This window comes from Amblyomma maculatum, chromosome 3, assembly GCF_055883805.1.
Source record: "Amblyomma maculatum isolate TAMU_Amacu chromosome 3, ASM5588380v1, whole genome shotgun sequence".
Taxonomy (NCBI): domain Eukaryota; kingdom Metazoa; phylum Arthropoda; class Arachnida; order Ixodida; family Ixodidae; genus Amblyomma; species Amblyomma maculatum.
In genome coordinates this window covers 130,007,501-130,019,726 of record NC_139346.1, presented here as the reverse complement: position 1 = coordinate 130,019,726, position 12,226 = coordinate 130,007,501, and the positions used below count along the sequence as shown (strand labels likewise).

Genomic DNA, 12,226 nt, shown 5'->3' with positions numbered 1-12,226 from the left:
CAGACTCCTTAGCCGCCGTGAAACAACTGATGAAAGTGACAAAGACACTATGTGTAACCCAGGAAATCCACGCACTCAATAAAAGAAACAAAGATACGCATCCAGATAAACTGGACACAAGACGATTATCAGAGCGCTGAGCAGAAAAACGTTCACTTCACACACGAAGTTCCAAACACTGATGCACTCCCCACCAGGTTCCCTTTTGATGCCCGCTCCGCTACTCTCATCTTAGCATCCTATTTAAGGAAAAGTACCCGTGCTCTCAGTCTCACGTGTACTTCCCCCTCCCTCATAACTTAACGACATTGGAGGAGGTTTCCTTTAGAAGGATAAAAGCTGGGGCAGCTCTTACCCCGTCGTTAACATACCGATGGGAATCTGGAAAAGACATCGGACCCACCACATGCCCGAAGAGTTCCACCCCAGCTGCAGAAGTGGATGTTCGCTACCTGCTGTGGACTTGTGCAGGGACAAGGGCATCAAGGATAAATATTCTGCAGGAAGTGGAACTAACCGCAACAAGGGAAGAGGACTTCTCCAAATAAATGACTCACCGACAACAATAAGAGCAGGAGCCTTCTTCGGACCTTTATGAAAAATAATTTACATGCGCTTTTATAATATGCCTTAAGGCAGGCTTGCGTAATAAAAAAAAAACTATAAGAAAGAGGAAGCGCTACTGTATAAACTGATAATCGCTGGAGATCACCATTATAGCGTCCCATACAGCCTCAGGCGTTTCGGGACATTAAATCTGAAACGGAACCGATTTACCCGAGCTGTTTTGCTCTTATGGATTTTTTCCCATTCTTTCGGTTTGCCGTGAAACCGCTGCATCAACCATGGGAAATAACCTTTAGCGTGAGTGTTTTTTCTGCGCAGAGTGTTCAGGACGGGCTCTGGCTCTATCTTGTGCTCTGTCTTGCATGCCGGGACCGTCTTGGCTCTCGACGAGAGAGTAGCAACCATTTGTGTTGTGGCCAGGCGGATAATTTTATCTCAAAAGAGGCAGCCACCGTAATGCGCCGATGTTTTGTTAGTACCAGGAAATGAGTAGTTAGCAAGAAGAATGCCGAGAAATGAACAGCAGATGCTTGTTTTGTATTTTAGGGCGATGTATATGGTCTGTTCAGTACGCAGTTGTGGTTAGGGACGAAGGCTTGTGCAGTAGATTTTCTTCATAATGAGAAAATAATCTTCTATGGGCCGATGGTACAAGTCCAACCCGCTCATGAAATATATGGGGGCTCGCAGTTTAAAGGACTCCAACGCCAGGTTCACCGCTGTCGTCAAGGTTTTCGCTCTTCTTTTTGGTGAAAATTTCTAAAGCAATATTTGCTGCGTTTCCTTTCGGAAGCCCCCGATGACGCAGTAACGCGAATAACCCCAGCTTGGTAATCAAATAATCCTCACCACAAGCAAGCACAAAATTTTCTTTCCATTGTCAACTTTCTCAACTTTTACTTCCATGCAATATCTATTGCAGAAATATAAAGCCACAAGTTCTAGTTGTATAAATGCAGCTAGGGCAGGCGTGGGCGACCGAAAGAACAAGGGTGGCGGATCTGCGCAATGGTCCTCAAGACGCCCTCAGTTTTGCACGCCATGCGCTTTAGCAACTAAACAAAATAATTCAAGCGTCTTTATTCGTACCACTCTGAGAAGTCCGATCAGCAATGAAGTTGTGCTGAGGCAGCAGTGTCCGAGATGCAAAAAAAAAAAGAACAGTTTTACAAAATGGTTAAGTTAACGGTGGCGAGAAGTGGATCAATGCTTAAGAAGCATCGGCTATGATAATGCGTATGCCCATTGATGTGCATGATAACTATTAATGAAAGCGAATGCTTGTTGGTTTCAGGTATTAATAATAATCGCAGCCGGGAGTATGATGAGTTCCTGGCTAAGAAGAGAACGGTGTACGGAGGAAGATGAGGAGAAAGGCAGAGAGGTTAACCCGTAAAAGAAACTGGTTTGCTACCCTGCACTGGGGGAAGGGCGTGAGTGGATATAAAAGTTGAGAGAGAGGGATGGTTGAAGTTAGTACAGTCAGATCACAGACATGCCACATCACATCACCGTCACAGTCATATCACTTAACATAACAGTAAACTCAGTCTTTTGATTAGGCGTGTGTTTTTCATAAAGCGGAGCAGTGCCTGGGAGGCCTTCATCGCAGACAATCGCCTTGGCCAGGGATCTAAAATTTTAATTTCAGTCAATGGGCGTCCATCCAGATGTTCCAGCGCACGGCACAGACACTGTCTTTCCTCACTGTATATGGAGCACTCACAAAGAATGTGGCCTATAGACTCGTCGCACCTACAGTTTGTACATGCAGGGCTGTTTTGAACAAGAAAAACACCAGGCTTCCTGTCACACATAACATATAATTAGGACATCCGGTTACCGTTGAGGTGCAGGATTCCCAGCTCCAATGTATGGATATGTGGGCGGACACCATTAAACCTATGTGACTCATAGGTGGAATTTAAATCTATAGCATTTCCTTCTCTTCTCTCGGAATTTCGCACTAAGAAAGGCTTATATGGAGGCCTCTCTCCATGTTGGACCTCCCCTTGTCTCTACCATTGCTACTGTCGATCGCTGTGAGCACCAAAGAATTGGCATTAGGTTCAGTATGCGGGAATTTCCCTGATTACATAATTGCAACTGATAGATTGAATTGCTAACTCTTTTAAATTTATTCAAGATAATCTTTTCCCACCAAACCTTCTGTTTATTATTTTACTTTATTCGCTCGTCTGTCATTTTTCATCAAATCAGTTTTTAAAATTCCAGGTTGGCGTTATTATTTTTGTTATTAGCGCCCGTGGAAGCTTTCCTGTACAAGCCGCTACATCTTGGCCAATCCCTGATGTGGGTATGTGCAATGTTTCAAAAGGGCACGAAGAAGAAGAAGCAAAAAAAAAAAAGAAGAGCGAAGCCATTTACTGCGCCAGGAATGCAAAAGCAGTGAATTGCGTGAGTTTTCTGAGCCCTTTGCAACCAACACATGAAACTTTTCATTCCCGCTGCAGTAGAAAATCAGTACCATGTACTGAGCGACGAATTCGACTGTTACGACGGCTTCGGACATGGCATCTTCCAGAGGCGCTGGCTATTTATCTTCACCCTTGCGATTTTTGTAAGGAGCTGTCATTCTTCCGTCTTCTTCTTTACGATGTGGGATATCGATCACTGGTGCAAGAAGCCACCGCACTGGAATGTCTCCACGCAGGAATGGAAGAACATGGCGATTCCGCTGGATGTAGACGGGCAATACAGCACGTGTCGCCAGTACGCAAACCCTTACAATGGCAGCGATACCAGTACAGAACCGTGCACCGCTTGGGAATACGACGAAGAGCAGGCGGAGACTTCAGTGGTAAGCCAATGGGACATGGTGTGCGACCGGCGGTTTCTGCAGACTGCACTTGTTACCTTTCAGGCTGCTGGCTTAACTATTGTCTGTATCGTTGCTGGATCTGTCGCTGACGCTATAGGCCGTAGACCCGTACTTCTGGCAGCCACAGTAAGCTTGTTGATTTCGACGTTTGGCCTTTGCCTTGCAAGTACTTATATTGTGCACGCCGCAGCCAAAGTCATCGCGTCCGGAAGCGCGGCTGCCCAATTGACTGCTAGCGGCCTAATCTTCTTCGAAGTCACGACGCACGAAAACCGGCCATTGCACATTGTGATCGCCGGTGCTATGGCATCCGTCGTTTCTGACCTGTGGGTCGCGGCCCTGAGATTGCAGTGGTTCGTGGGAATGCACTGGATGTTTAAGCAGGCAGTGTGTTTGGCGCCAACCTTCCTGCTGATAGCAAATATATTTGCAGCTGTGGAGTCTCCACGCTGGTTGGTTGCGAAGGCCCGATTCAAGGAGGCGGAAGATGTAATGCTCGCTGCAGCCGAGACCAACTTGTTTCCGTTGTACAGCACAGCATGCCTCCTAGACAAGCTAAGGAATAAAGCCGCAGCCAGCTCTGGTCCTGACCAGCGTGGCGCCCCTATAGACGTTCTACAAGGAGTGTCAATTGGCAAGCGGTCTGTGGCCTTGCTATTCACCTATTTCTCTGTGCGTTTCGTTCAGGTGATGGTGGTATTCTATTCAATAACTGTGCAGGATGTGATGTTTCCCTGGATCTTGCTTGCTCTTGCTGTATTCGGTTTTGCCGTGACATTGTTTGTTGTTACTAGAGTTACCTTATTGCGGTTTATAAGCGCGTGCCTCACATTACTTGGCATCCTCCAGTGCATCTCAAGCCTGACCATCAACGTAGATTCCCTGGTCTTGAAGCAGGTCCTATTCGCCTCCGACATGACTTTGCTCTATATTTTACACGTCGCCATCGCCTCATACCGCCTCGAGCTCTTCCCAACGACCGTTCGCGGCACCGCTGGAGGATGGATATTCGGGTTCGGTGGTCTGGGATCCATCGTGGCATCTTTGTGCAAGATGTTGGAAGTCATTGACCGCGAAGACGTGTCTTTCGCCATCGGAGGATCTCTATTATTTGCCTCTCTCCTTTTTCTGCGAACACTTCCGCGCAACACCACCGTGGAATGCGCCAAAATGGCTGTCAATAAGAGCCCATCCACATTCAAGGATGAAAACTTCGATCGCATGAAGAAAACTCTGGAAAGACGAGAATACAGGGACCTCCAGGACACCAGCTGTATCAGCAGGCGATCCAAGTCCAGCGTCGGTTCTCAGAAGCCGGCATCGAGGGCTCACAGTCGCCAGCGGAAGCTGGATGTAAAGTAACCCTTCTGTTTTGCAACGAGTGTTTTCGCCGGGCCTTTGGTTTTGTACCAGGTGTGTGTTTCGACAGAGAGACGGATGCGCGCGTTGTGCTCACTTACTGCTGACTTTTGCGTGGTGTTGGGAACGATCGGTTCCTGAGGTGATACTTCACGGGGTCTCAAACGTGACTGGGAGTTGGCTCCATTCGACGGTGGGGTTTACGAAAATATGCATAGAACCTTTGAGATCTTTGAATGATGTGTATCTAATCATGACATTCTTTCTACCATAGTAGAAAGTGTAGAGCTTAATAGATTGTGAAGAACATATTATTGTATTTGTTGGATACCAAGCAGAAGCGAATTAATATATACATGTTTTACACAATCCCGTAAATGTTGCCTTTGTGGCATTCGTTACGTGCCAGGTTTGGAGCGGTTGAATTCTTATATATTATGCGTGCTCTTCCACGCGTTTATCAGATAAAGAGAAAAGTAGCAGATTACTGAGGGCAGTTAGCGTCACTATTGAGTAACGGTGTTCGATCAGGACATACCGGAGTACAGAAGCCGAAATCAGTCTCCAGTCCCTGTTTCGTTGGCATAGTGATCGTGCCTAGCATGTTTCTGTGTCTCTGGAGTGCTTCTTCAGTTGCAGTGTTGCTTGCACAACCTAAGTACTGTGGCCACATCTGTCTTTTCTTAGAAGGAAGTGCATCTCTCGAGCGCTTTAAGCAAGGGTGAGGCCTACTGTACATCAGATAAAATATTGCCACAGGATAAGGAGACAAACCAGGCAGTGGTGCGGGGTGGAGTGCTCTCCATATGCCTGTGGCCAGTGAGCCATTCCATTGCCTCTGTCAATGCTGCATGTTCTTCGGCTTTACGCCTCGCTAAATTTTGATGTAATTTTCGTGCACTGTTGCACACATAGACCTTTTCATGACGACGTAGAAAATAGCCTTGAACCTGAGCGCGCAGCGTCTCTTCTGCTCTCCGATATGAGGGGACGCGGGGATTTCAGCTGGGATGCCAGGGCATTCGATGATGAAAACGCACGCATTGCGCAGCCTTTTCCATACAAAACAACTTGAAGAGCCGCAAAGCTTCTAAGCTGCTATACTAACACAAGCGATGCTCTATCTTTACAGTTTACTATATTTTGTAAGCTTTTTACATGCCCTACCCTTGTACTGTCTTTTTATCCCTTCCTGTCCTTCCTCTCTCTGATAGTTTGATTTCCTTCGCCGCAGCTCAGCTTCTAACAACTTCCACGGCTAGCTAACCCTTTCGCTTTATTTTGTTGCTGGAATTAAAAAAGCAATAACAAGCTAAAACAGATGATGGACGGTAGATAAAGAAATGTTGAAAGATTAACAGCAATGGTGTGTATCCTTGACGCTGTACGGTGCCCCTGTTCATCATCATCATCAGCCTGATTATACCCACTGCAGGGCGAAGGCCTCTCCCATATTTCGCCACTTAACCCTGTTCTGTGCTAGCTGCATCCACTTGACCCCTGGGAACTTCTTAACCTCATCCGCCCACCTAACTTTCTGCCGCCCCCTGCTTTCCTTCCCTTGGAATCCAGTTTGTTACCCTGAACGACCATCGGTTATCCTCTCTTCGCACTACATGTCCTGCCCATGTCCATTTCTTCTTCTTAATTTCCCCTAGAATGTCGGTAACTTGAGTTATTTCTCGGACCCACTCTGCACGATTTCTATCTCTTAATGTTACCCCTACCATTTTTCGTCCCATAGCCCTCTGGGTTGTCCTCAACTTAAGTAGAACTCTCTTGGTTAGCCTCCACGTTTCAGCCCCATAAGTGAGTACAGGCAAGATGCAACTGTTGTATACTTTCCTCTTGAGCGATACCGGTAAGCTGCTAGTCATAATCTGCAAGTGCTTGCCAAATGCGCTCCATCCCAATCTTATTCTTCTTGTTATTTCCTTTTCATGGTCCGGATCTGCGGTTACTACCTGTCCTAAGTAGACATATTCGCCTACTACTTCCAGTATTTCGCTACCTAATGTAAACTGCTGTTCCTTCCCGAGGCTTTTGAACAGCCCCTGTTACTACTATTTCAATAGGGCGACTGCGCGCTGCCTCTGAATATTGAGCACCAGCCGAAAATGTTCGCCTTGCAGCCTTTCGGAGAATTCCGAACACTGTGTACGACTCCGAACAGCGACAATAAATGCGATTGTGACCATGGGAACAAGAGCCATTCCTTAAGCAGCTTTCGCTTTGTGACCTTAAACCCCACAAAATCAAACCGAAGCAACCAACTTCCCCTGATGCCATTATGGACACATTATTCTATATGATCATCATTCTGTAAGCATGAACTGTCCATTTTCAGTTTCACGTGACGCACGTCAGCATGACAGCAACATGAGACGAACGCAGCTAGGGGCCAGTAACAGAAATTCCAGGACAGCAGCTCCCGCCGTAGACGACAGTCATTACCACTCCCCACACGCAAATGGAAATCCGATGCCGGAGTCGTACAGTCAATACTGACATCCGACGAAATGATGAAATCCGCGATTTTATTACCCAAAAACTGTGACCTACGGCGAAGTAAATGAATCCGAAGTGGATAATGGATCCTCATGAATAGAACTCCAATGGTGGTGTGAGATCTCGCCGCAGCCGCTCAAGTATTTGTGAAGATAGTATGATTGATTGGCCCAGCAAATTTAACGAGATTAGTATTGCTCCTAAAAATGACAATAAACGGCTACATGCGCTCTACTGCATTGCTCAGACTGTTACGGTAGCCCGTACCTAGAAGTCATTCAAGGATAAAAGTAAATCGAACGCTGCCCTGCATTGTTTCCTTTACCGCGACCTTAATATGGTGCACCACAGTCTCTGCCATATTAAGGTTACACTAACTGTAACCAGGCTTGTAGTTTTAAGGCGAACGCCTTTACTGCCTTATTGTTGTATCCAGAAGGTTGTCAGCAGAGGCGTCACGCTTTCAAGAACGAGAGTAACAAATTAATAAACCTTGCCTCCACCGGGAATCGAACCTGCATCCCTTGAATACCCAGCCCAGCGTTTTACCAACTGAACCACTCCCAGGAACGTGAAACGCTCTATATAACTCCCTTTGTCTACTCAGACTTAGAGGTGAAGAGATCTCCACCTTGGACGCGATGCTTCGTCGTTCAAAACCACCCTCCACCTACCCCTCAACACTTCAACAGAGAAATTACTTCAGCTGGGTCTCCACAATACCGTTGGGGATCTTGTGGAGGCCCACAGACAGACCCAGTATATCCGATTGACACAGACTGGCACCGGACGTCACATCCTCAACCCCCTTCCCCGAAAATCCCATCCACAACACCACGAGCCCCGCCGCCGAGCCCGGGCAAAGGCGCTCCACAAATATTACGGCTCCGAGACGGATGCCGTATGGGTGGACGCCGCATGCTCGGGCGATGAGGCGGCGGCAGCCGCGGTGAACAAAACCCTTCAGTCCATTGCAACTCTCCTCCTCCCCTCTGTTACCTCCTCAGAAGTGGCCGAGGAGGCAGCGATCGCCGTTGCAATTGCCCACACGGAAGCTAAATATATACTCACAGACTCAAAAACTGCACTACTAAATTTCGCACGTGGGCGAGTTCATGTTTCTGCTTTCTGCATACTGACCTCGCCCACTGCCAACCCGCCCCGCCACGTGGAGTTTATCGGGGTCCTGCACACTCGGGGAACCCTGGCAACGAGGCCGCTAACAGCTTAGCCCGAGGTCTAATACGCCGGGCACGGGCGGTCCCCACGTCAGAGTTCTCCCGGGAGCGCATGCACACGTTTAAAGAGATGACTCAGGCCTACCGGGTCGAGAGACAGATCTACCCCCCACCTCACTCCTCCCTCAGCAATCACCACCAAACACTATAGCGCCGCCTCCAGACGCGAACCTTCCCATCCCCTTACATTAGGTCCCGTTACCACCCCACTCTTACCGACCCCTCCTGCACCCTTTGCAGCCACCCCACTGCCACCCTCGCCCACATTCTATTCCAATGCCCGGCGGATCCTCCCCCGCGGAGTCTGGATCCCTTCACCACCTGGGAGGAAAGGGAGACCCTGCTGCGCTCTAAGGACCCGGTCCGGCAAAAGACCGCCACAGACCGAGCTGCCGATGTCATGAACCGTAGGGACATGAACGTTTGAGTATAGTGGGGCCGTGCGGGGGCCCAGGGGCCTGTGCGCCCCGAACTCCTCTGTTAAAATAAATTTTGTTTACTACTACTACTGATATGATGATAGCAGGATTCTGCGAGTGACATATACTGCGCCTTCCCTTTCGTGTGAACGAATTGTAGAACGCCGGTGAACTTTGATGTGTTCGATGAAATGCTGGTTGTGTTCTTTGTTGTTGTGGCTGTAGGAAGAAGGAAAAGAAAATACACGGGCCTGCTACTGGCTCTGTAGCTGAGCCACCTCCGCTGCCTCGTGCAGACAGGAGAGAAACTAGAGAAGAAAGAAAAGGAAGAGGGGAAGAAAGACGTGCGCCGCAACAATAGCCGTCGCCCACCACCGAAGCGGTGGCGGGTGCAATGACGGCCTACAACAGATAAAAATTTGGTGGCAGGCAAGCCCCCGCCGAAAGCGGCGGTGACTTACCTGTCCCAGCCCCATCAGGGGAGTCCACTGTCTTGTGCGGACAGAAGACAAAATAGAGAAAACAATTTGAAGGACGCTTAAGCTCCGCCTTTAAGAGTGGAACGCGATAGCATTATCGCGCCCCGTTCGCACCATCTACTCATTTGCTTGTCGCGCTTTTGAGTGATACAAAGACGTAGTTTCCATGATACAACACTTGTTAACTGGTCCAAAGCATGGCTATTTGGTAAATACTTATTTTGAAACGTGATTCTGACATTATACAATTTTGTATTGTGTTCTGCGTATTGCAGATTTTCTTGCTCCCCTGTTTGTTTAGTCACGGCCGCTCAATGGAGGCGCACTTGGTGCGGCCTGTCGCGTCGCGCCTCAATGGCTGGGGAAGCGCGTATTGAGAGAAGTTACAGTTTCCGCCGTCATTCTCCGCGGGGGCGCCACCACTCCAGGACAAAGCGCCGCCGGCACGCCGGGCACGGACGAGCAGACGACGCGGAAGGAGCGCGCTGGCTGGGTTTGCGCGTGTTATCGTTTTGACTACTCAGCATAACCGCGTGGTTCTGACAGTTCTGCATGCGTGTCATCGGTGCCTGTGTCAACAGCGTGCTAAGCGTATGCAGCACCATGCCAGGCAACTGCTGTGTGCCGCTGTGCACCACGAAAGCAAGAAAAGATCGGTTACCATGAGTTCCCGTGCGATTCACAACGTCGGTGTCGGGCAGCATGGCTGGAAAACATATCTCGGGAGGGCTAGGATGGAAAAGGAAGCCGATGGGAGCCGAGTGACAAGTCACTGGTATACTCACTGCACTTCACAGATGACGATTACTGGAAGAACATAAAACTGAAGATCCTGCTTCCTTCAGCTGTCCCCTCCGTGTTCCCGAACTGCCTACCGTTACAAGTTAAGTTACTCACGCGGGCTTGAAACAATCTTGAAAAAATTGATGTGCGCAGGTCAATAGCTTTATTTTCCCCACTTGTTATAGCTACACTTCATTTCCTCCTGGACAACCTCCCATGTGATCCTGAATCATGTGTGTTTCAAGATAGCTGCGCCACGATCACTTTTATGACGATGATATCATAATGGTATGCCTTGCCCAACATCGCATAAGTGAAGCCATGGAGACACCAAGAGAAGCCGCTCTATTTGTCAGATGACGAGCGACTCTCTTGGTTTGAGTTGGACTTTGCCATATCGAAGACATTCAGGTCCAAGGAGGCACGTCGAAGCAAAGGCTAACCAAACAAACGTACGAAGTGACAATCATGACAACCAGATCCACAGTGGCGCAAATTAAGGACCTTCTTGATCACATCAAGTATCTTACAACAATGTCTTCTGTGTGCCTTACTAGTGCATTGCATTTACCCGAATCTTATTTTCAGCTTCCGATACGCCCTAAAGCAGGCTCTGAAAGCCCGTCTATAGTATCGCTTTTTAGCAGCCTAAGGCAATTAAAAGGCGGGAACGACAAAGTTGACGCAAGGGCTGCAGTTTTCACCTCGGAGAAAACACTGAAGGTACCACTAGCAATATATATATATATATATATATATATATATATATATATATATATATATATATATATATATATATATCGACTGAGATTATACAAATTTTTCCATGCTTTGTGCAGGTTGACATCTAAGCATCAGTCTGCAAATGCATCTATCAACAATAGGCAGCTATAAAACTTGGCATTCGTGATTATGAAAGCACCTTGCCAACTGCCATATCACGTCTGCTGCGAGAGAGTTTTCGAGTCAGCTTAGATTCATTCATGTGTGGTGTGAACCAGCAGCTGAGATAGAGTTAGCACCGATTGCATTCTTGGCTGGTTACCTTATACGTCCATTTGAAGAGAAATTATACGAATAGTTTTATAGAATCTCATGAAACATTTTTATTTATTCTGTTTTCAGTGCCTGCCCGTGTTTTCATTATTTATATATTACTAAAGTTTAAAAAACTTCTAGTGCTTACTTTAGAGTGTCAATAATTTTATTTTATTAGTCCCCATCCATTTATTAACTTTCTGCCTTGTGATTCCTGCAAAACCCTGGACTTATCAAAATTCTTGATGATGGACGCCTAAGGTATCTGAAAATCACCATGCACATTTGTTAGCAAGGTGATGAAGTGCCCGCAGGTCATAAGAAGCAGCAAGCTATGCAACATGTTATTTCATCCCGTCTTCCATATTTTGTGCAATTTCCAGAGTTGATTTGCGAGAGAGAAGACTGAAGTCACACTAAGGACCTAACCAAACGAATGCGACCACTGCTGACCAACTGGACAGGCAACATCAATCAGACAATGGAAAAAATCACGCTTGCACATAAACCTTTTCGACAAAAGTTCTTCTCATGTAAAATAAGCTTGCGTGTCTTCTGTGCATCAGGCGGCTTCATAATCAAACGAGAAAAAAAAATTGTCTGAGCCTGCGGGCGTGTCGTTGAACTGGCTGTCTTCTGTTGTTTCTTTTGCAACAGTTTTTGTTAGCTAGTATGTTTTGGTGATGGTACCCACGTGAATATTATTTCCAGTGAAAAGGGAGGAACAAGCTGAACAATAATAATGTTGAACACGATGTCCTGAATTGTAAGTTTCCAGAAAAGTTCACGCTGAATAAATGGCCCCAGACCATGTCCCGACTTCAAGATTGCAATATCTAATACGTTATTACAGTGGTTGAAACGCAACTAAATAGGTGCGCACTCAGCGAAGCACACGACTGCCTCGTTCTCGTTGTAAACGGAAGACCACGAATGACTTGAAAAAGCCTATTGATGATGACTTGCCTCTGTCACCTTATCAATAGTAAACTT

At 47.2% G+C, this 12,226-nt stretch overlaps 1 protein-coding gene across 1 annotated transcript; it reads left to right on the top strand.

The window, feature by feature from the left end:
* Nucleotides 1–3,016: 3,016 nt before the first annotated feature.
* On the top strand, nt 3,017–4,771 carry LOC146196018 (solute carrier family 22 member 7-like). The gene has a single exon (XM_084596905.1). The coding sequence runs from the start codon at nt 3,017–3,019 to the stop codon at nt 4,769–4,771; it is 1,755 nt and encodes a 584-aa protein (XP_084453031.1).
* The last annotated feature ends 7,455 nt before the right edge of the window (nt 4,772–12,226 follow it).

What these genes read in the sequence shown, in the direction of transcription:
- LOC146196018 (XM_084596905.1), top strand. Translation starts at nt 3,017, where the DNA reads ATGAAACTTTTCATTCCCGCTGCAGTAGAAAATCAGTACCATGTACTG.